Source organism: Gobio gobio, assembly GCF_949357685.1.
Source record: "Gobio gobio genome assembly, chromosome: 15".
Taxonomy (NCBI): domain Eukaryota; kingdom Metazoa; phylum Chordata; class Actinopteri; order Cypriniformes; family Gobionidae; genus Gobio; species Gobio gobio.
The window spans coordinates 25,040,438-25,063,784 of record NC_137108.1 but is presented as its reverse complement, the minus strand read 5'-3'; the positions used below and the strand labels follow the sequence as shown (position 1 = coordinate 25,063,784).

General features: G+C 37.0%; 1 protein-coding gene across 1 annotated transcript; it reads left to right on the top strand.

Moving 5' to 3' along the window:
- Nucleotides 1-479: 479 nt before the first annotated feature.
- vars1 (valyl-tRNA synthetase 1) lies at nt 480-23,347 on the top strand. The gene is made up of 31 exons (XM_079837190.1): nt 480-579; nt 1,235-1,579; nt 1,784-1,927; nt 3,321-3,528; nt 3,740-3,855; nt 3,971-4,046; nt 4,124-4,224; nt 4,809-4,936; nt 5,164-5,328; nt 5,440-5,521; nt 5,988-6,107; nt 10,524-10,632; nt 10,715-10,803; nt 10,896-10,986; nt 11,079-11,203; nt 11,312-11,415; nt 13,566-13,724; nt 13,801-13,891; nt 13,975-14,080; nt 14,206-14,276; nt 14,829-14,954; nt 16,218-16,322; nt 16,418-16,486; nt 16,593-16,671; nt 17,929-18,056; nt 18,172-18,327; nt 18,476-18,694; nt 20,460-20,571; nt 22,243-22,421; nt 22,709-22,858; nt 22,967-23,347. Exons 2-31 carry the CDS (start codon nt 1,235-1,237, stop codon nt 23,033-23,035), a joined length of 3,822 nt encoding a protein of 1,273 aa, XP_079693316.1. The 5' UTR covers nt 480-579; the 3' UTR covers nt 23,036-23,347.

Genomic DNA, 23,347 nt, shown 5'->3' with positions numbered 1-23,347 from the left:
TTTATTATTTTTAATCTTTTTATTATTTATTTATTTATTTATTTTTGTACATTTTTTACATTGTTTTTCTCTGAACTTTTCCATGGACCGCTAACACTCTCTTGTGGCGCCCTATAGAGTCTCTGGAGACCAGTTTGAAAACTATATTAATTTTTTAATTTCTTTATATATTAAAGATTAACATATTAAATATATTATATATTACAAAAAGCTTTATGAGATGCGATTAAAAACACTTCTATGCTACATTTGTGAATATTGAACTTCAAAATTATACATTTTAAAATTTCAATACTTTTATATTCAAAATAATAAATAATGTTCTTAACAGACAACATTACACTTTAACAGTTATTTAAACAAAATGATGCAATTTCCTATCAGTTATTATTTTCAATGCCTTGCATCAGTTTATTGCAGTTCAGTAGCGCCTCTATTGGACACTGGTCTGTTTTACACATTTATTGCGTCAGACGGATGCGCTTTACGACGGTTATTATGACTTTACGGCAGCCCCTGTGAAGCACCGGATTCTGTGCATGCTGGATTAGGCTGACGTTTCCCCACTGCTGCCTACAGGTGAGTTATTATTGAGACTTTAACAAATACAGATACTGCCGTATTTGTGCTGATCAATAAAACTAAAAGTGTGCTTGCCTTATATGTGATTTCTTGACTTTAGTAGGCATAGCTCTGCTGAAATGAACAGATCATGCGTTTAGCCAATTAGCCGGTCTATCTTTAGACTTACTCAAGCATTACATTATAATATAAATAAAAACTCAAAAAAGAGTTTATTGTGATCCTAATATGACTAAAACGTATTTATGGAAATCCTAAATCAAGGAGATCTGATTCTGAATATGATCTGACAGTAATATTGTCAAGTCCAGTTTATTTGTCATTTAAACAGTTTACACAAAAGTTCTTTTGACGAGGCTCAAATCACTCACATGTTAAATGTATATAAGAAAAGCAGAAAACTGTGATATGCAATAACTGTAAATATTAATATATGAAAAGTTTTGTTTATTGACCACTGCATCTGATACTTTTGCTTTCATTTATGTATTTTCACAGTAATAGTCATTGCATCATACACAAAACTGTAGACATTAAATACAATTTTTATTTCAACTTACAGAGACACACATTACACATTATTTACTCATTTTCTGAAAATGTACAAAATGTGAATTATTAATCGACGTGACTCATCATATCTCTCTTTCAGATGGACACTCTTTACATCTCTTCCCACCCTGATGACTTCAGGAGTTTGTTGCCCTTGATCGCTGCTGAATTCTGTCGATCTCCTCCACGAATAGTCCATGAGGACCCTCCGGCTGCGGTGGCCAGATCTCGTCCTGCTCTAGTCTTAGAGGGTGCAGACGGCACAGTGCTCACTGGTGCCAATGCTGTGAGCTGGTACCTGGCAGCAGCGGGCAAACGGACAGGCAGCGATAAGAAGCAGGAAAGTCAGGTGTGGCAATGGCTGAGCTTTGCTGAGAACGAGCTGATGCCAGTGGCCTGCTCTGTGGCATTCCCTCTGCTGGGGATCATGGTAGTCGATAAGAAGGTGTGTCTTTTTTGTGTGCCTTGATGGTCTGATTGCCTGTGTGTATAATGTGTTGATTGATAGGCAGACATATTCTGAGTGTACGGCGGCTACGACTCCTCATTTTTAAGACCTTTTTATTCTTCTAAACTGTTCCTGGTTGAGAAGCCGCATTATCTTTGATGATTAATTTTTGATGTAATATGACCTGATCTTTAATTTTAGCTTCAGCAGAGTTCCAGAGCAGAGCTGCTGCGTGTTCTCAAAGCTCTAGATGAGACTTTAGCACCGCGGACATTCCTGGTAGGAGAGGGTGTGACTCTGGCGGATATGGCTGTTGCTATGGCATCACTGCTGCCATTCAAATATGTGAGTGCACATCTGTAATCTTAAAGGGTTAGTTCACCCAAAAATTAAAATTCTGTCATTGATTACTTACCCTCATGTCGTTCGACACCCGTAAGACCTCCGTTCATCTTCGGAACAGAAATGAAGATATTTTAGTTGAAATCTGATGGCTCTGAAAGGCCCCCATTGGCACAATGGCACGGTACACTCTCAAGACCCTTAAAAGGTACTAAAGACGTCGTTAAAAAGTCCATCTCACTACAGTGGTTCTAAAACTTTATGAATCGAATGATGATTCGGATCGCGTGTCAAACCGCTGATTCGACTCGCTGATTCTTAACGCTTCGAAGCTTCATGATGCCTTGTTTTGAAATCGTCATCACTATGTAAGTCGTTATTTAGGGTTTTTTTGCGCACAAAAACTATTATCGCCGATTCATAAAGTTATTTTAGAACCACTGTAGTGAGATGGACTTTGTAACGACGTCTTTAGTACCTTTAAAGGGTCTTGAGAGTGAACCGTGCATTGTGCCAATGGACGCCTTTCAGAGCCATCAGATTTCAACTAAAATATCTTCATTTCTGTTCCGAAGATGAACGGAGGTCTTACGGGTGTCGAACGACATGAGGGTAAGTAATAAATGACAGAATTTTCATTTTTGGGTGAATTAACCTTTTAAACCACTTGAATTCTTCACGACAGCTTGTATTATTAAAAGGGATAATTCACGCAAAAATATAGGATTTCTATATAGTTATAAATTACTCGCCTTCATGTCGTTCCATACCCGTATGACTTACTTTCTTCTGTGGAGCATAAAAGAAGATATTTTGAAGAATGTTTCAGCTGTTTTTATCCATACAATGAAAGTCAATGGGGTCCAAAAACAATGTTGCATGCCATTGACTTTAATTTTATGCGCAAAAATCTTCTTTTGTGCTTCACACAGTTCACAGAAGAAAGGAATTGGTGTTATTTTTAGTATTATTTATGTATTATTATAGTATTTTGTATTATTATTATTTATTTTGTTATTTTTATAATACAGGTTAGACACTGGTAAATTTTCTGCTTTCACTTGATATATTACTATATGACATTAATTTATTTTTATTTCAAATTTAGTAATTTTAGTACTACATTTTAAACTTATTTCAGTTATTTGCCAATAAAGGCAACTAATGTAATATTTATGTAATATTTATATTTTATTTCAATAACGAGTTTTAAATGTTTTTTTGTTCTAGTTTTAGTTAACAATAACAAACACTGATACATGTTTTGAATGACATGAGCGTGAGTAAATGATGAACAAATTTTCATTTTTGGATGAGCTGCTTAAATTTTCAGTTGTTGTTATTGGTGTCAAAGAATGATTCCTCATTATAGTACTTTTTTTTTTTTTTTTTAAAGGCATTGGAGCCTGCAGACAGGAAGTCATTGGTGAATGTGACCAGATGGTTTAATACCTGTGTGAACCAGCCACAATTCCTGAAAGTGTTGGGTAAAATCTCACTGTGTGAGAAAATGGGGCCCGTGACCCCCAAACCCAGCGCTGCCGCCAATGCCACATCAACTGCTGCTTCTGACGCTGCTACAACAGACAGCACACCTGGTAACGGTAAGGATGTGTGTATTTGGAAGTTTGTTTTATTTTATTTACTTTAGAAATGTGTCATAGCATTTTGAGGGAATTTTATGACCATTATAAACTAGTAGATTGAAACATGATCCTTCAGATAGATTTTAGTCCTATCACCGTCTGAATGCATTTTAGAAGTCTATGTTGCCCCTGAATAATTAGTTTGTCCTCTTGTCCTTATTATTCTCAGGTCCTCCTAAGACAGAGGCTCAGCTGAAGAAAGAGGCCAAGAAGCGAGAAAAGATGGAGAAGTTTCAACAAAAGAAGGAAATGGAGGAGAAGAAGAAGATGCAACCTCAGACCGAGGTAGAGTGACGATCTCGGCATCTTTTTCTCTTATTGACATTTACATAAGTAGAGATAGAAAGAAAGCAGAATGCTGAACTTGCCATATTGTTTATTCTTCCGTCCCCTCCAACAGAAAAAGGCCAAACCTGAGAAGAAGGAACTGGGTGTGATTAGCTACGACATACCCACGCCTTCTGGGGAGAAAAAAGGTGTGCTTTTGCTTCCATTAGCAGTAATTGTATTTTTCAGATCTAGTCATTTATGCGTCTCTCTTCATGTGTCTCAGATGTCCTGAGTCCTCTGCCCGATTCTTACTGTCCTCTGTATGTGGAAGCGGCCTGGTACTCCTGGTGGGAGAAACAGGGATTTTTCAAGCCTGAATATGGGGTATGACATGAAGAAAATAATAATGTATCCTTATACTCTAATTCAATAAACACTGTAGGTACACTAACATTCAAATGTTTATATATATATATTTTTTAAATTAATAATTTTATTCAGCAAGGATGCATTCAATTGATAAAAAATACAGTAAAGACATTTACACATTTTTATTTCAAATAAATGCTGTTCTTTTGAACTTTCTGTTTATCAAAAAATCCTGAAAAGAATTATATTTTCCACAAAAATATTAAGCAGCACAACTGTTTTCAACATTGATAATAATAAGTTTCACAAAATCAGCATATTAGAATGATTTCTGAAGGATCATGTGACACTGAAGACTGGATTGATGATGCTAAAAATTCAGAGCTTTGCCATCACAGGAATAGAATTTTAAAATATATTCAAATAGAAAACAGTTATTTTAAATTGTAATGATATTTTGAAATATTACTGTTTTGATTAAATAAATGCAGCCTTGGTGAGCATAAGAGACTTCATTCAAAACATCATTTAAAAAAAATCTCAATTTTGAACGATAGTGTATATTCATTAAACTATATTTTCTGCTGTTTATTATCCAGAGAAAGAATGTAGGTGAGTCAAACCCACGTGGCGTGTTCATGATGTGTATTCCTCCACCTAATGTGACTGGATCCCTCCACCTTGGTCATGCCTTGACCAATGCAATTCAGGACTCTCTGACAAGATGGTAACCGGTTATAATTGTTAATAATTAATGTAATGTAATGTGATAAGCTATAATATTAATTTTATGCTTTATTAGCTGTTATAAAAAAATTGTAGCATATAAAAGTCAAGACAAGATACTTTGTGACTGATTGCTAATGTTAGGATAACTTTAGATATGGAGCCTGTGACATGTGTCAGAAATAATGATATGTTTAATCATTGGTTTGCTTTGATGTGGTAATGCAGGCACCGGATGAGAGGAGAGACCACACTGTGGAATCCCGGCTGTGATCACGCTGGTATCGCCACACAGGTGGTGGTGGAGAAGAAACTGATGCGAGAGCGGAAGATGACCAGACATGATCTCGGGAGAGAGAAATTCATTCAGGAGGTCTGGAAGTGGAAGAACGAGTGAGTGTGTGAGGTTGAGGAGAACTCTCGAATGGGGATGGATAATTCCAAGATCATTAAATATTTTAACTCAAATTATATGAACACATTTCTGTCCCTTTTGGCAAACAGAAAGGGAGATCGCATCTATCACCAGCTGAAGAAGCTGGGCTCCTCTCTGGACTGGGACAGAGCTTGTTTTACAATGGATACGGTGAGTACAATGCACAAAAAACTCAAGCATAGTATAGACTTAATAAAACTACCCAGGTGTTAAATGACAGCCAAAAATTCTTGTTAACAAGCTTCTCATTACTAAGCTTTAAAGAGGTAGTCACCCATTTAGTCACCCTCAAGTTGTTCCAAACCTGTATGAATTTTTTTCTTCTGTTGAACACAAAAAAGACAATATTTTGAAATATGTTTGTAACCAGACAGTTGACGATAGCCATTGACTTCTATATTAATTAATTTTCCTACTATGGAAGTCAATGGCTACTATCAACTGTTTGATTACCAGCATTCTTTAAAATATCTTCTTTTGTGTTCAGCAGAAGAAAGAAGGTCATACAGGTTTGGAACAACATGAGGGTGAGTAAATGATGACAGAATCTCTTTAAAGTGTCATTATTTAATAATGGACACAGTTTGTAATCATGTTTAATACTGTCTGCTTGCAGAAACTGTCGTTTGCAGTCCAGGAGGCATTTATACGGATGCATGAGGAAGGTGTGATTTACAGGAGCAAGAGACTCGTCAACTGGTCCTGCACCCTCAACTCCGCCATCTCTGACATAGAGGTACATTCATACTAGGGATGCAACAATACAGTTTTTTCACGGTTCAATACATACCCCGGTTTTTAACCACGGTTTTCGGTTCGGTTCTGATGGCTTGTCACATCAGTTTTTTGCTATTCTATTCTTAGGCGACAGGAATAGCAAGAGGTTAAGGAGAAAAAAGTCTATTTTTTTCTTTATTTTCTTTCTTTATTTTACTTAAAAGAACTGAAAAACCTTACTTAAACTTAAAACTTTACTTGAAAAAAAACCCTTGTACACATTCCTAGTGTATTGTATAATATAAAATAAATGTATATAAAGATTTACACTGGCAGCTCAGAGCTGTACAGCAGTATTTAAGTATGAAATTTAATGAATAAATGTAAAATTAAAACACTACATAGACTTCACTATAAAATATACATTGATTCTTATTAAAGCTGCTGTATTAAAGTTCTTCAGTCAAGAGCAGTGAGGGATTTTCTCTTTGTCTTTTGTTGTAGTATTAACATTAAAGGGATAGTTCACTCAAAAATGAAAATTCTGTCATCGAGAAATGAATACAGGTTTGGAACAATATTAGAGTGAGGAAATAATGACATCATTTTAGAGGTGAACTGTCCCTTAAAGGACAACGTGTTCACTAGGCTGCGCTGTTGTCAATTTAAGACCTGCGTGCATCTAATATACAGACACGCCGATTTTACTTTCACTTTAGACATAACTGACTGTGTTTGTTAACCTTGTGTGTATTTGACAGTAGACAGTATTAGCGCAGTAAGACGACTACTTAGTCCAGTAATCACATGTTTGACTGGCGTTTAGTGCGCACGCTCGGAAAAGGGCATGTTAAAACAGTGCACATGCACGCGAATGAAGGCTTTACAGCGCATGCAAATAATGAACTTTCGTGATTGTGAATAACTACAGTGTTCCGTGAGTATAACTCTATCACTAACGTGTGATGTGAATGTATGTCGTGTTGTTTAGTATTGGGATGGAGGCAAATGATAGAATTTGTAGAAAAATTATTAATTAAATGCAAAACGGGAAAAAACGCAATTCACAAGCGCGTATTGAACCGTGAATGCCGTACCGAACGGTTCAATATTATATTGAGAATTGTGGCATCCCTAATTCATACCATTATATAGGGCCAGTTTTGGAAATTTCTTTTTAAGAAATGAATACTATTAATTAGTAAGGATGCATTAAATTGATCAAAAGTGACAGTAAAGAATTGTATAATATAGAGGTGTAACGGTTCGGTATGTACCTCGGTTTTGAAGTCACGGTTCGGTACGGGTTTGGTACAGCAGTTTTACAAAATTGCTTTTTATTTATTTTTATTAAACAGTGGTTTACTGGGGGGAAAAAAGTGTCTGTCCTTAAATCAATAAACTTTTAGTTATAATTTAATTCAAGATATTGCTGTAAACTATATAGGGAGCCCTTACTTGCACATTAATATTAAACAGCCCGAACTATTAGCCTAAATTCAGTTGCTATTTATTTTTAGGTATAATAATCAACACCCAAATAACAGTATGCAAACATGTAAACTTTACATAAGGCAGTTTTTGCAATAACTTCTAAATCTAATTATAAAATAGTTTTTTCTCCAATTCGTTGTTGAAATATAATCATTTATACACAGTGTCTGTCATTTTTATGACAGGTTTATTTAAAGGTCCCATGGCATGAAATTTTCATTTTATGAGGTTTTTCAACATTAATATGAGTTCCCCTAGCCTGAATATTGTCCCCAAGTGGATAGAAATGTTGATCGGTGTAAACCCGAGTTCTGGCTGTCTTTCTCTGCCTTTGAGAAAATGACAGGCCAGACTAGCCAATCCTGAAGTCTCCTGGTTTGACGTCCAAGCAGGAACGGTTTCCTCCCTTTCCTCCACCCATAGAATCTGGCACGCCCATGCAAGCGGTCGAGAGCTCATTGCTTGTGAAAGAGTGAATGCTGGCAGTTTCTCAGTGTTTGGATGTACAAATGAAAACAGAAGTCTTTTTTCAGTTCCTTCTGATCTGTGATCAGTGATTTCTTATGTGTAGCTAATTATTTATTATTCGTGCACACACTGCGGCTTCTCTCTCTCCCGACAGAGCGGTGTTTTCGTGTTTTCTATCTTGTGAGTCAGTGTTTTTGTACGTCCTCGTCGCGTCTATCTGTTCTAAAATGTGCATACAGTCGTTTCTGCTCAACATCAGCAGAGTAACATCTTTAGAGATAAACCTCACGCACGCCGAAGCTCGGGTTGCACTGGCCGGTCGGCCTTCAACATCCCCAACCCACAGTACTGCATCTGGCCCACAGAGGAAGCGCCTTACGCGGCGCGAGATTAAGCAGAAGGGGGGTAAGCGTGAGCATATCCGGGCTAGGCAGCTTTCCCCACAATAAACTGGATTACATTCGATTAATGCTGTTGTGTCTTTATTTGCGCTGTGTACTCAATGCGCGTCACTGACGCTTTTCATATGATAGGAACATATCTAAAAATAATGCTATTATCAACACTTACTCGTAACTCGTTCATCTCGCTGTAATGGTACTTTGCATGTTACCAAGTTGGTAATAATGTTGAAGACGGACTCGTGTGACTGGGACTAGTGTTTATTCAGAACTCTGAGATACAAACACAATAAACTCACAACTCAGTAGTTACTATAAATAACTTTGTTAGCAATCGCTCCGTCTCCGTGATGTCCGGTTCGTGAACGAATCATTCTTTTGAACCGGTTCTTTTTAGTGAACCGAATCAGTTCACCAAATCGGACTGAATCGTTCTAAACGCTTCGCGTCTCCAGTCAGCGCTGATCCATAATTTACTAAAGTTACTAACTTTCTGACATGAGTGACAGTCCCTCCGACTAGAAATAGACTAATAACCTGAAGTATATGCTGTAACTACAACAGTTCACTGAACTGAGACATGCTGAGAACTGATGTGAAGTGAACTCAGGTCCATCCGTCTCTCTGGCAGCAGCTTGTGCCTCGTAGACCTCGTTAAACCACGCCCCCTCCGCTCATTTAAAATGCAAAGATGTCAGCCAATCACAACAGTGGGCGTTTTTACTGAAGTCTCACAGCAGACACGCCTCTTGAAACAGGGCATTCAGCCACAGGGCAAAAATCAGTATTGAAAAAATGCCTTTTATTTCTAAATTATGACATTTTATGATGTAAAAATCATACTAACAATATAAGTACACCTCAGGAAACATTATAAAATAATAGAAAAATGCCCTGCCATGGGACCTTTAAACATACATGAAATAATCAAGACATCCCTAACAGGTTAAGTAGAATATAATGAATATATAGGCTAATATAGTGCATATATTTATTGAGAGAGTTGATTTCTCTAGTAGTGAATAAAATCCTGTGGACACTGAATGACTTCTGAGGTAAATGTGATGCTACATGACATTTAGTTTACAAGCAGTTATATACAGGTCTTTTCGCCGTTGAAACACTGATTGAGGGATTACACCACATATGATACATGACAGTAAGTTGTAATGTATCCTCAACATACCTTCAGATGTTCATTGCACGTTGCGTGGCCGCTTGAACTGTGATCAGTGATCAGTCACGCCACATTAAAGAGCGTCAAAACGGCAATTTATCGTTTGAATTTCGTGATAAAATGGACTGAATACTTAATATGTTCGTGTGGGAACTCGGATTGAAGTGTGTTCCGCGCTTAAAACAAGCCGACTGTGAACTGTACTTGGGAACTGTACTCGGAAACTGTTCGGTACACGCGTGCACCGAACCGAAAGCCCTGTACCAAAACGGTTCGGTACGAATACGTGTACCGTTACACCCCTAGTATAATAGTATTATCATAGTTTCTACAAAAATGTTAAGTAGCACAACTGTTTTCAACATTGATAATAATAATAAATGTTTCTTCAGCAACAAATATTTAGAATTAGAATGATTTCTGAAGGATCATGTGACACTGAAGACTGGAGTAATGATGCTGAAAATTCAGCTTTGCCATCACAGGAAATCGAATAGAAATAGAAATAGAAAAGAATAGAAAAGTTATTTAACACTATTTCACAATGTTGTTTTTACTGTATTTTTGATCAAATAAATGCAGATTTGGTGAGCATAAGGTACTTCTTTAAAAAACATTAAAAAAATTGTTCCAACCTCAAACTTTTAAACAGTAGTGTATAATATTGACACAAGGTGACAGCAACGTTTTACCTTTTTTTTTTTTTTTTTTCATACAATTGAGTTAAACTATCCAAACACATAGTAAAAGCTAGTCTGAGAAAATGTATCCATCAATTTATTTGACAGTTTAACTACATTTATGTTGGAAAGTAGCTGATGACTGAAGTTACGTCTTCACTAACAGTCTCAGTGTCTCTGTTTTCTGAGGTCACCTGATACATTTTGTGTTCCAGGTCGATAAAAAAGAGCTGACAGGGCGAACCCTTCTTCCTGTGCCCGGTTATAAGGAGAAGGTTGAGTTTGGCGTGCTGGTGTCTTTCTCTTACAAGATTCAAGGATCAGGTTAGGGTTGTGTCTGGAGAAATGAGGTTAAAAGTACTGACAAGACATAGAGAGGTTTATAAAATGAAATGTTCTCCTGTAGATGAGGAGGTGGTAGTGGCCACCACACGTATTGAGACCATGCTTGGAGACACAGCTGTGGCTGTCCACCCTAATGACCCCAGATATCAGGTGATGCCAAAGTTTAATTTTCATTATAACTCTTGTGTTTAAGAAATGGTCTTGAGAATGTGTTTAAGTTAAATGTACTGTTTACTGTCCAGCATCTCAAAGGAAAGATGGTCGTTCACCCATTCTGTGACCGAAAGATGCCCATCGTGTTCGATGACTTTGTTGATATGAATTTTGGAACAGGTAATAAGCGTATATTTTCTGTAAGTTTGTCTTTGAAGCTGCCGTCTTCTGGGTCTGTGTTCAGTTTACAGTGCGGTGTTGTTGTTGTACAGGTGCTGTGAAGATCACTCCTGCTCATGATCATAATGATTACGAGGTGGGAGAGAGACACAAACTGCCCTTCATCAACATCCTGGATGAAAATGGCCTACTAATCAATGTTCCTTCTCCATTCCTGGTAGGCACACACATATTGTGACATCTTTGACCCTGTTCACACCAGGAATTATTTTAATCTCGCCACAAATATGATGGAAGAGTGACAAATTGTTCTCTGGTGTTTTAGGGGATGAAACGCTTTGAGGCGAGGAAAACTGTGCTCCAGGCTCTGAAAGATAGAGGCCAGTTTAAGGAGGTCAAAGACAATCCGATGGTGGTGCCTGTCTGCAGGTTAGACAATGACTTTCACTTAAATCCTTACAGGCACAATATGTAAGATTGTTGGATCAACCCTCTACAATGTGAGTAAAACCCTCGCAAAAATCTTCACTCTGGGCGACTAAACAATATCTATCATTACCCATTGGCTAATAAATGCTTAGATTTTACTCACCAGTGTGTGTCTAAAGGCCCGGGTATACTTCACTTACCGCGCCCGGACGTGTCACGCGCGTCTTTCAAAGTATACTACACAACGGATGAGCGCGGAGGATCGCGTTCGACACATGCGCAGTAAAAAAGTGTCTATGCTCCACCAGACATCGGAGGGCAGCACTGAGTCCTGTCATCAACGGGACATTCGCTGGGCATGATCGGAGAAGAATTGTAGTGGATCCACCATTGCTACATAGTTTGGAAGAAACACTGAACAATCAAAAATTCTCTCTTTTTTTTCCAAGCGTGTTGTTTTTAAACCGGTCTTTGCACACTCTTCTTCGACGGCTGAACACTGTGCTCAATACTGTGTTTATTGCCACCTAGTGGACTCTTCTGTACTGCTGGCGCATGCGCTGTTGCACGCGGACCGTCCGCGCGGTCACAAAATTTGGGCTGCGCCTAACCCTAACCCACACACACTATTGTTTTGTATTTCCTGTCAAAACAACTAAAAATTAACTTTTATCAGCTTTTAATAAGAAGATATGTGGTAGTAGGCGGGACTAATGCACAAACGGCAATCTCATTGGCTGGTGCTCATCTATTACCTTCACTCTCTTGATTTCAGCAAATCAGAGCCACGCTGACAATGTGATTAATATTGATGAACCCAGCAGCTCATCAGTCTTTAGTGCGTTGTATATTGTTAGTAGTAGTAGTAGTATCTTATTAATAATTAATATGATCTATTACTATTATATTTTTCTTACAGAAACACTCAATGACCAACAATATCTTAAGTACACCTATAAATACACACATTAATGTATATATTTAAGAAATATTTGAATGTATATACTGTGTATATATATATTTATATGGTATATAAATATAAAAAACATTTCTTAAATATATACATGTGTGCGTATTTATATACACATAATAATGATACACAATACACACACATATATTATGTAAACACAAACTTTTATTTTGGACGCGGTTAATCACTATTAATCGATTTGACATCACTAATATAAATAAAACAGTTTATCAGTCTGGCGAGTAAGCTAAAAAATGTACTAGCCAATGGCGATTATATTGCCATGTTGTGCGTAGAGGGTTGTGGATTAAAATATCCAAAAATCACTAGAACAATGTTATATATTTTGTTGACTTGTGTACTTATATTATCCCAAATGTTTCCAAGAAATTTTAAATCCAGAGAAATCAGCCATGTATGGCCATTTTACCCACATATTTAATTAAATATGATGGTATATCAACTAATTCCGTTACATCTTTCATAACATAGTGGAGAATCATCTTTAAACAAAGTTTGGGTAGAAAATCCTGAAACCAAAAAATTGATTGGTGCATTTTTTTTTGCCTATACTTTTCATTGCATCTCAATTTATTTTTTAAACAAAAAATTAATAAATAGTCCTGGTGTTCACTTACAGATTGCAGATTGCCGTTGGGACATAGCATAACATATGAATAACATATAATTTTTCAAAAAGTTTTTTCCCCATTTGTTTATTATGCTCTAAACAATGTAATGACATTAAAAAAATACTAAATTAAAATTTTTTCCTGGGTCTTAGGAGGTTAATGTTGTCATGAAATGAAATTGCAGTAGTCTTTTCTTCCCTACTGTGAAGTATATCCAAGTGAAACGACTTATCGAACCAGAGAAAATGTAGTGCTGGACCAATTGATTGGTTCGTTGGATGGTTGTGGGTTGTGATTTGCTAGTGTGATCTCATGTGAATGACCAGATTGTCCCGTCCTCGCGGCAGTAAACCAGTCATCAGAGAAGAGTTGCAAGATTTGATTAAAGATTACGAGGACTCATGAATTTATCAAAAAAAAGATGCGCACTCTGATAAATCATTTATAATAAGCACTGCAATATTCCATAACAAATAAGAATTGTCAATTGTGACTAATGTTATGTTAACATGCACAAAGCAATTGATGAGTGTATGTGTGTTTCTCAGCCGTTCTAAGGACATAGTGGAGCCTCTGCTGAAGCCTCAGTGGTACGTGGACTGCAGAGAGATGGGAAAGCAGGCTGCAGATGTCGTCAGAAACGGAGAGCTCAAGATCATCCCTGACCACCACCTCAAAACCTGGTTCAACTGGATGGACAACATCAGGTGACCCGCCTATCTCAGTTCAGATGTTGTCTGCTGGAGTCACTGTATGTGTGTAGTAACACTTTATGGGTATCAGGGACTGGTGCATCTCACGGCAGTTGTGGTGGGGCCACAGGATACCAGCGTACTTTGTGACTGTGAAGGATCCGTCAGTCAAACCAGGCGAGGTAAGCAGAGACGCAGCAAAATGCAGCCTGTGGATACACAGGGATGGTGGGAATTAAGATACTGTATTGTTGTATGCATTTAGGATGTGGATGGACATTATTGGGTCAGCGGGAGGACAGAGGAGGAAGCCAGAGAAAAAGCTGCCAAACGCTTCAATGTCACTGCAGACAAAATCTCTCTACGCCAGGGTGCGAGGCTAACATACACATACTCTCATTACCACTGAGTCATTTTATCCTTCTGTTTTGTTTGTGTCAGTTTTTACCCTCTGGCATCAATAAAGCATCTTTCTTTCTGTCTGTCTGTGTTTCAGATGAGGATGTGTTGGACACTTGGTTCTCCTCAGGGATCTTCCCCTTCTCCATCTTTGGCTGGCCCAATGAGGTCAGATATTAATACAGAATACACACACACACTCATGTGCAGTAGGCATCATGCAAGACTGTAGTGGCAATATTTAGCCTAAACTCAGTCTAAATTTGCTGACTTGTGAAGGGCTGATTTTTCCTTGTCTAATACCAGATTTTTATTCAATTATTGATTTTAAAAAAAAAAACATTGTTCTTTAAATTTTATATTGTAATATATTTTTGTATAACTATTATAATACATGATTTTTTTGCCTTTATAATACCAGATTTATTTTTGATTTAATGTTTTTTATATATATATATGTAATAAGTTTTATTTTTAATTGTTTTGAATTTACTTCATTTTTTTATATGATATATTTATAAAACATTAAATATTTTAATTACATGTTTATAAACATTATATTATTATATATTATTATAAAGTGTTACAGAGAAAGTCTAGGTTGTGTCTGGGTCTCTGCAAAAAACCCTAATACATTTAGTATTTGTGCTAATATGTCATTGTCAATAATATATACAGAGAATACAGTGATTGTGTAATTTTGCCCTATTTGTGTGTTAGTCAGAGGACCTGAGAGTCTTCTACCCAGGAACGTTGTTAGAGACGGGCCATGATATCCTGTTCTTCTGGGTGGCTCGTATGGTCATGATGGGCCTCAAACTTACTGGAAAACTACCTTTCAAAGAGGTGGGTGTGTTGTGTTTTTTTTAGTGCTGGGCATCAATTAAAAAAAATTAACTAATTAATCGCACTTTTTTTCTGTAATTAATCGCGATTAATCGCAAGTTTTTAATATTTTACGTTTTTAATATTTTGATATTGTAATAATTTCAGTTACTCTCCAAATTAATGTATAAACAATTTAAAGACAGCATATTTTAAATATGTGTTGTATTGTCATATTTTTATGAATGGAGGCCAGTATCACTGATACTAAAGTGTCTATGAAACATAATGACGTTACATTACAGTATAACTGAAAGCTCCCAATTTCAACATTTATTAGGCTTTAAAAAAACAACTTTTAATTTAAGTGAACTTAAAACAATCTTTACATAAACCCAAAATAATAAATGTTATATTTACCCATGGCCTTCCCTGTTATACATAAACAGAAATGTAATAGTTATCTTTCTTAACTGCATAAATAATAAATTAAATATAGATGAATCATCATTAAAGCTAAAATTTTCTCTGTTCCCGTTGTTCTTTGATGAACATTAATGACAGGCATCATCAGTGCTACTGTCACTTTAAGAAAATCCGCGGATCTCACGCGCTGTCACACGCATCTCATTTCCTCACAACTCTTTAAGTTCATTTAAGACGTTATTTAACTAATTTAAGACTCCTAATATGAGAATACTCAAAATCCTCTGTGTTATTGTTTGTTCAAGAGCAAAAGAGAACTCGATGTGAGCAGGAAACTGACGCGAGTCTATCTATGCGTCGAGTGTGTGTGTGTGTGTGTGTGTGTGTGTGTGTGTGTGTGTCCCTTGATTAGCTGACATGAGACGCATCCACACAGATAGGACACTGACACACACACACACACACACACACACACAGGACATTGGCATACAGCGCGTTCGCTTGTGTCTTGTCACGCTTGGAAGCATTTACATGAATAAGAGCGTGATGATCATGTAACGCTAAGCAAAAATGGATATAAAAACGGACGCTGCGTTATTTGCGTTAAATATTTTAATTGTGTTAAGCTGAAAAAATGTATCGCCCGCGTTAACGCGTTAATTTGCCCAGCCCTAGTTTTTTTAATATATATTTTCTATATTGTATATTTTATTTTTGTAGCTTCTGGGCCTGCAAAATTAAAAAAAATGTGTCTAACAGACATGATCCTCTCAGATCTATCAGCATGTGTCAATTCATACAAAACTAGTGTAACTTGTGCTTCATAATTTGTGGTGTAAATCTGGTGTGTTTTTTCAGGTGTACCTGCATGCAGTGGTACGAGATGCCCATGGCAGGAAGATGAGCAAGTCTCTCGGTAATGTCATTGACCCTCTGGACGTCATCACTGGCATTTCACTGGAGGTAGCTAAACTACTGACTCTTGTATTAACACCTCGTGGCTGCATTAGGTGTCTCTGCACAAAATGAATTTGAGGCTTGTGTGTGTGTGTGTTTAGGGTCTTCACGCTCAACTAACAGACAGTAATCTGGATCCTCTGGAGGTTGAGAAGGCCATACAGGGACAGGTATAACCCGTTTTCTATGAGCTCTTGTAATCTTTTGTTTTTGTACCTTTTAGCTGCTGCTATACTTTTCTATTCCAATCTGTATGTGTATGTGTCCGCTCTCTAGAAATCCGACTTTCCCAGTGGAATTCCAGAATGCGGGACTGACGCACTCAGATTTGCTTTATGTGCTTATACCGGTCAAGGTAAAAAAAAATTATCGAAATCATATCTACACTGATCTGTCTGTTATTGCAGTACTTCCCGACACCGCCCAATGCTGCCCGGAGCAGCGTTTAGATGAATATGTAAATTTGTGCTGCATGCTTTCCTCTCAATGACAAAATAAACACAACAAAAATGACTGCGGTGAGAAAATGGCACTTAAAGAGATAGTTCACCCAAAAAATGTCCCATAATTTACTCGCCTCCAAGCCATCCTAGGTGTATATGACTTTCTTCTTGCAGCCAAACACCATCAAAGTTATATAAAAAATATCCTGGCTCTTCCAAGCTTTATAATGGGAGTTTTTGAAGCTACAAAAAGCGCATCCATCCATCCATAAAAGTAGTCCATACGGCTCCAGGGGGTTAATAAAGGCCTTCGGAAGCAAAGTGATGAGTTTTTGCAACCGTAATGACTCTAACCCGATGCTTTACGTAGGATGTAGGCATAGCGTAAGCTTAGGTGAGATTAGACGCCTCTTGTGGTTCAAACAAATATGGCTGAGCAACAAACTTAAGCTCCTCTGACATTTCTTGTTAAAAATCTTCGTTTTAGACTTCTAATTCTAGTGACTAGTGTTTTGTTTTGCTCTATCCTCTGCGCTTCCACGTTCATCAATACGTTACGCATCTGGTCAGAGTTCACTCTTCCGCCGGAACTCAACTCGCATATGGCCACTACCGGAAGCCAGTGATTTATAGTTTATAAAGTTATAAATATTTATATTTTTCTTGCAAAAACACATTGCATCACTTCAGAAGGCCTTTATTAACCCCCTGGAGACGTCTGGATTACTTTTATAATGGATGGATGCACTTTTTGGAGCTCCAAAAACTATTCACTCCTATTATAAAGCTTGAAAGAGCCAGGATATTAACATGACAAAACAGTTTAACAGTTCATGCGTCTGACCTCGTCGGACTGAACAGAAGGAATGAACAGGATAAGATTTCCAGCTCAAATCGAGAGCAAACTTTTCTGGAAAGTTCACTTTGGCAAGCTGTTTCGAAACGAACACCAAACAAGTGTTAGTTTTGGCCGGATTTGTTTAAGGTATGATAAGGTACATGGATGTAACCAAAAAGATAAGAGTGAGGGGGACCAAATGTAATTCATCATTGACAAACCAGTATTGATATACCAGTATTCTGAATATTTGGGTGGATGATGATAATAATAATAATTAATAATAATAAAACATGTCCTGATAAAGTATTACTTTGTTTATTTCTCCCAGGACGAGACATTAACCTGGATGTGAACAGGATTCTGGGATACAGGCATTTCTGTAACAAGCTGTGGAACGCAGTGAAGTTTGCCATGAGGACCCTGGGAGAGGAATTTGTTCCCTGTGAAAAAGCTCAGGTGATGGACAGACGCACGTGATGATATCTGGATGTGTCAGGACACGTTTGTGGCGTATTGTGGGTTGATTTTCCCTCTCAGTTAATTTCTAAACATGTGATTCTGTGTCTCTCAGCTGTGTGGTAGTGAAAGTGTGTCTGATCGCTGGATTCTGTCCCGTCTGTGCGCGGCAGTAGCGCTGTGTGATAACGGATTCCAGGCCTACGATTTTCCGGGAATCACCACTGCCATCTACAATTTCTGGCTGTACGAGCTCTGTGATGTTTATCTGGTAATGAATACACACACCACCTACACACACTTACTTTTGGCCTCTTAATTTGTATATTTAATTTAGTCTCTGCACACATTTCTTAATAAGCTTTAGAGTTTTGTTGGAATGGTTAACTTTGAGACTTGTTTTTTTTCTGCTCATGTAGGAAAGTGTGAAGCCGGTATTGAGCAGGACAGTTTCAGAAGGACAAAAACAGGCAGACATCTGCAGACAGACTCTCTTCACCTGCCTGGAGGTGGGACTCCGCCTCCTGTCTCCTATCATGCCTTTTGTTTCTGAAGAGCTCTTCCAGCGGTTGCCAAGGAGACGGCCTCAGGACAGCCCCCTCAGCATCTGTGTCACACCTTATCCAGAAACTTCAGAGGTGAGCAGGGATGGCTGTTGGGATTTTCTGGTTAAAAGGTGCTAAATCCCAGAGAGATCCAGCCAGAATAAAAAATAAAAGTTTTATAAAATAAAAGTTTAGATAACAAGCATTTTATTAATCACGATGTAGTCTTTGATGTCCCACTTTAATGAGTTCTTTAGAGAGTTTAATCATGAAAAATTATCCATAATTCATTGAGGGTAATGTTGTTGAATGTGAAGTTGACTGAACTAAAAACAACCTTTGGAACTTTAATGACATAAAGTTTAAATTACACGAAGAGTGGAGAGAGGAAACAATCTGAAACAAATTTAGATTTAGGTTTATTTAAGGTTTGACAAGGCAGGATATTGCAGCACAAAACTCTGAAATGTGTCAAACATAACATACTCAGAAACAACCATTAAATACCTGGTTTAAAACAAGCTAAAAAGCAAGTAAAATCAAATAATTCCGACATCATAATATTATCATTCAATTCTGTGAGGTAATACAGCCCAAATACACAGAAAAAATAGCAGAAATAGACTTCATACAATCAAACACCTAAAAGTTATTTGTAAAGCAATTTAAAGGGTTAGTTCACCCAAAAAATTAAATTAGACCATGATTTACTCGCCCTCAAGTCACTAAAATAACTAGCTTCCAGCGATCACTCTTTAAGTCGACTCGCGTACAGCTGACCGCCGGAAGCTAGTTATTTTAGTCTATAACGTTTTAAATATGGATACTTTTCTTACACAAACGTGCCACTTCGCTTCAGAAGGCCTTTATTAACCCCATCCCCCCCGCCCCCCCCCCCGGAGCCGTGTGGAGCAGTTATATGATGGATAGATGCACTTTTGTGGACTTGCCATTATAAAGCTTTGAAGAGCCAGGATATTTTTAATATAACTCCGATTGTATTCGTCTGAAAGAAGAATGTCGTATACACCTAGGATGATTGAGGGTGAGTAAATCATGGTCTAATTTTCATTTTTGGGTGAACTAACCCTTTAAGAGCACGTGGGATAAAAGAAAGTTCATGTCTTTTTGTCAATTTTCCTGCCCTGCCGTAGTAGATAACTAGGTGTTGGAGCCACAGACAGGAAGCAATGCAGTGATGATGAACTGTCCTTAATTCATTTAGTAAAAGTACATAAGGTGGCTTCGTCACGTCTCTCACTCGGCGATGGGAGTGTTGATGTCGGAATACCTATTATCCGGCAGCAACATTTTTGAGGTCTTTAGGTAGTCCGCCCCATACTGGGCTAGCTTACTCCGGAACTGGCCATATAAAAGTCAAACATATTTGTGCTAAAACATCACAAGGGAGACCCGCTTTTTTGGCAACACAAAGATAGTTTCGTAATCATGTACTTAATGTGGGCGTCCCATGGCAGATCGGAAGAGATATGAACTCAAAGCTGTTTAAAGGTGGAAACTCTACTAATTACATGCCCTGAAATAACAGGAGAAGAAGGACCGGGAATGTTTTCCTCATTCCTAGCACTGATGACCATGTCCACTGTCTTATTTCCATTCATTGCCAATGTAAATTCCTGTCCCCATTCTGCCACTGAATCCAAGGCCTTCTGGGTTAGCCCAGGTAGAGATCCCATTAGAAGCTCTGTGATTGTTAGATCATCGGCATATTTCACAGGAATTACCGGAGGTGGCAGACGTGAATCCAAGCTGTTTATGCAGATGACAAAAAGCAGGGGGGATAGAAGTGTACAAATGTGTTGGTTTCTAGTATAAATGGTGTTTTGTTTGGTTGTAGTTCTGTTGGCACAGTGAGGAGGTCGACCGGCAGATGGAGTTTGTCATGTCTGTGGTCAGAACCATCCGATCACTCAGGGCCGATTACAACCTGACCAAGACCCGCGCTGACTGTAAGATGTCACACAGTACACTGCACACTCATTTCACACTGACTAGATTCAGCTAGGCATGCACCAATCCAAGGCCTGAGTCAATATTGTCACATATATGGACCATTTTAAACCAATTGCTCCAATGTGACTGATCCAAATCCAATGCTGGTCATTAAAAAAGGAATGCACAATATTTAATTTTTGAATCAGTATTAGTCAATTAGTGTTAGCCAATGCCAAATACTAATCTAGTATTGACTATTTTCCTCTATTTTTACATTTAGATTACTTTTACCTTCATCTAACATTTACTTGAAGTTAATCTTTAAAATACTAATAATTTACTAAATTGAATGTTGTCCTTAGCAGATCTCAAAATGACTATACATTTTCTTTACTGAACGTTATAATGTTGTGATGTCTAAATTCACTTTTTTTATTTTTATTTATTTATTTATTTTTTAGTTGATTTTAGATAAAGTAGTGTAGTTTTTTTTTTATATCAGCCACATACACTACTGGTCGGTATGATAAAAAAAAAATATATACGTACATGATTTTGACCAAAAATACAGTAAAAACAGTAATATTGTAAAATATTACAATTTAAAATGTATTTTCTGTTTTAATACATTTTAAATTGTAATTTATTCCTGTAATGGTAAAGCTGTATTTTCAGCATCATTACGCCAGTCTTCAGTGTCACATGATCCTTCAGAAGTCATTCTAATATGATGATTTCTGCTCAATAAACATTTCTTATTATTAGCAATGTTGAAAACCGTTAATTGGTATTTTGTGGAAAATTGTTTTGGTCAGGATTCTTTGATGGATAGAAAGTTTATTTGAACAGTATTTAACAGTATATATATATATATATATAATAAAATATCATAACTTAATATTTTTAAACTAGATCCATATTGGATCTAATCAGTATCTGAATGCACAAAAGTTTGTTTCGAAAGTTGCAATGATTTATCAGGCTATTACTTAATTTAAAACCAGTGTGATGCAATTTTATATATATATATATATATATATATATTATCAATATTTGAGAAATTGTATATATATCATTGATGAAAATATAAGAACATATAATGATAATTACCAGTATGAACTCCATTGACTTGGATTTAATTAAATTAATTTGAAACTTATACTGCTCAAAATAACACCAAAACATCAATATTATTGTTTTCAAAAAAATATATAAATTTTACTTTCATCAACTGTTTCTGTCATATGAAAAAATTATGATAAACAGCTTGAATCTCCTTTTGTTCATCAATAGGTGGCAGCAAAGGGAAATGTGGACTTTTTCTTTTCCAAACCCTTTCTTTTTTTAAATTTAAACAGTTTGGTCTATGAACTTTTGCTCTACAAACACATCGACTCTTTGTTTTTGTCATTTTATTTTAATTTCAGAATTATTGTATGTGCATGTACAAGCATGTTTAGGAACAAAATGAGGAAAGATGCTAAATGTATTTCACAGAAGTAATTTCAGTTCATGAGCTTCATTATAGAATCAAATCCCTAATCTCAGTTGGTGCATCCCTAATCTCAGCATTAACCACATCACACAGTTTACTGACCATAAAAAGGTATCATCAGTTGAGAACCTTACAGAACCTTTTTTATCAGCAGACTCAAATGTAACTCACTGTTTCATGTCTGTCTCAGGTTACCTGCAGTGCATCGACTCTGATACTGCGGCTCTGGTCCAGACATACAATCTTCAGATCCAGACACTGTCGTACTCTCAGACTGTTCACCCAGTGGTTGGAGGCGACAACACTATCCCACAAGGTTGCGCGGTGGCCATCGCCTTGGACAAATGCACTGTTCACCTCATGCTGAAGGTAAAAATGCATAACGGGAATGCGTTTTTGCTTGCACTTATATACACTGATATTCTATTCCACAGCTGCCAAATACAATAATTCAATTAATCAGCCGGAAATGAGGAGATAAAGTGAAATTAAATATGATTCTCCAAAAATAACATCAGCACATGCTCAACACCCAATAATCTGGTTTGGCTTTGCATCAAGACTTCATTTCCTCCTCCTACAGCATCACATTTCAATGTGTAATGAGCTTTCTGTGTCTGTAAACACCAGTTTCGAAATCTTTTTCTCCAACTCAGGGTTTGATTGACTTGGAAAAGGAGGTCACTAAATTGACAGCAAAGAGAGGGGAGCTGGAGAAACAGTTGGAAAAGCTGAAGGAAAAGATGGCCAAGAACGACTACAAGGAGAAAGTTCCTGTTAAAGTGCAGGAGGCAGATGCTGAGAAGGTAAGTCGGATAGAGGGGAAGCAATTTGTCTGAGAAAATGGTCTTAAATTACAGTTCTCTACAGGTTCTTGTCTTGAAGAAAAGTGCAACATTTTTTGTTCTTTCCAGCTGAGGCAGAATGAAACGGAACTGCAGAAAGTGAAGGAAGCCATCGAGAACTTCAGGAAAATGATGTAACGGCTCACCTTTATCATGTTTTTTCTATTGTTTATGAACATTGAGATCCTTTCCTTTCTTTGTCATTCAGTCCTGTCTACTGAACAATAATGTGGGGAAGCTTGAATAAAAATCAACCTTAGATTAAATATCAAATTATATTTGTGATGTCATTTGTGTAATATATTTAAATATAAAATCTCAAACTATATATTCTCACACACGTTTACATTTTCAAGAAACATACAACCATACAATTTCAAGTACAATAAACTTTTATTGTGTTAAACACAACTAATGACATGTTTGAAGAGAGAAATACAGACAACAACA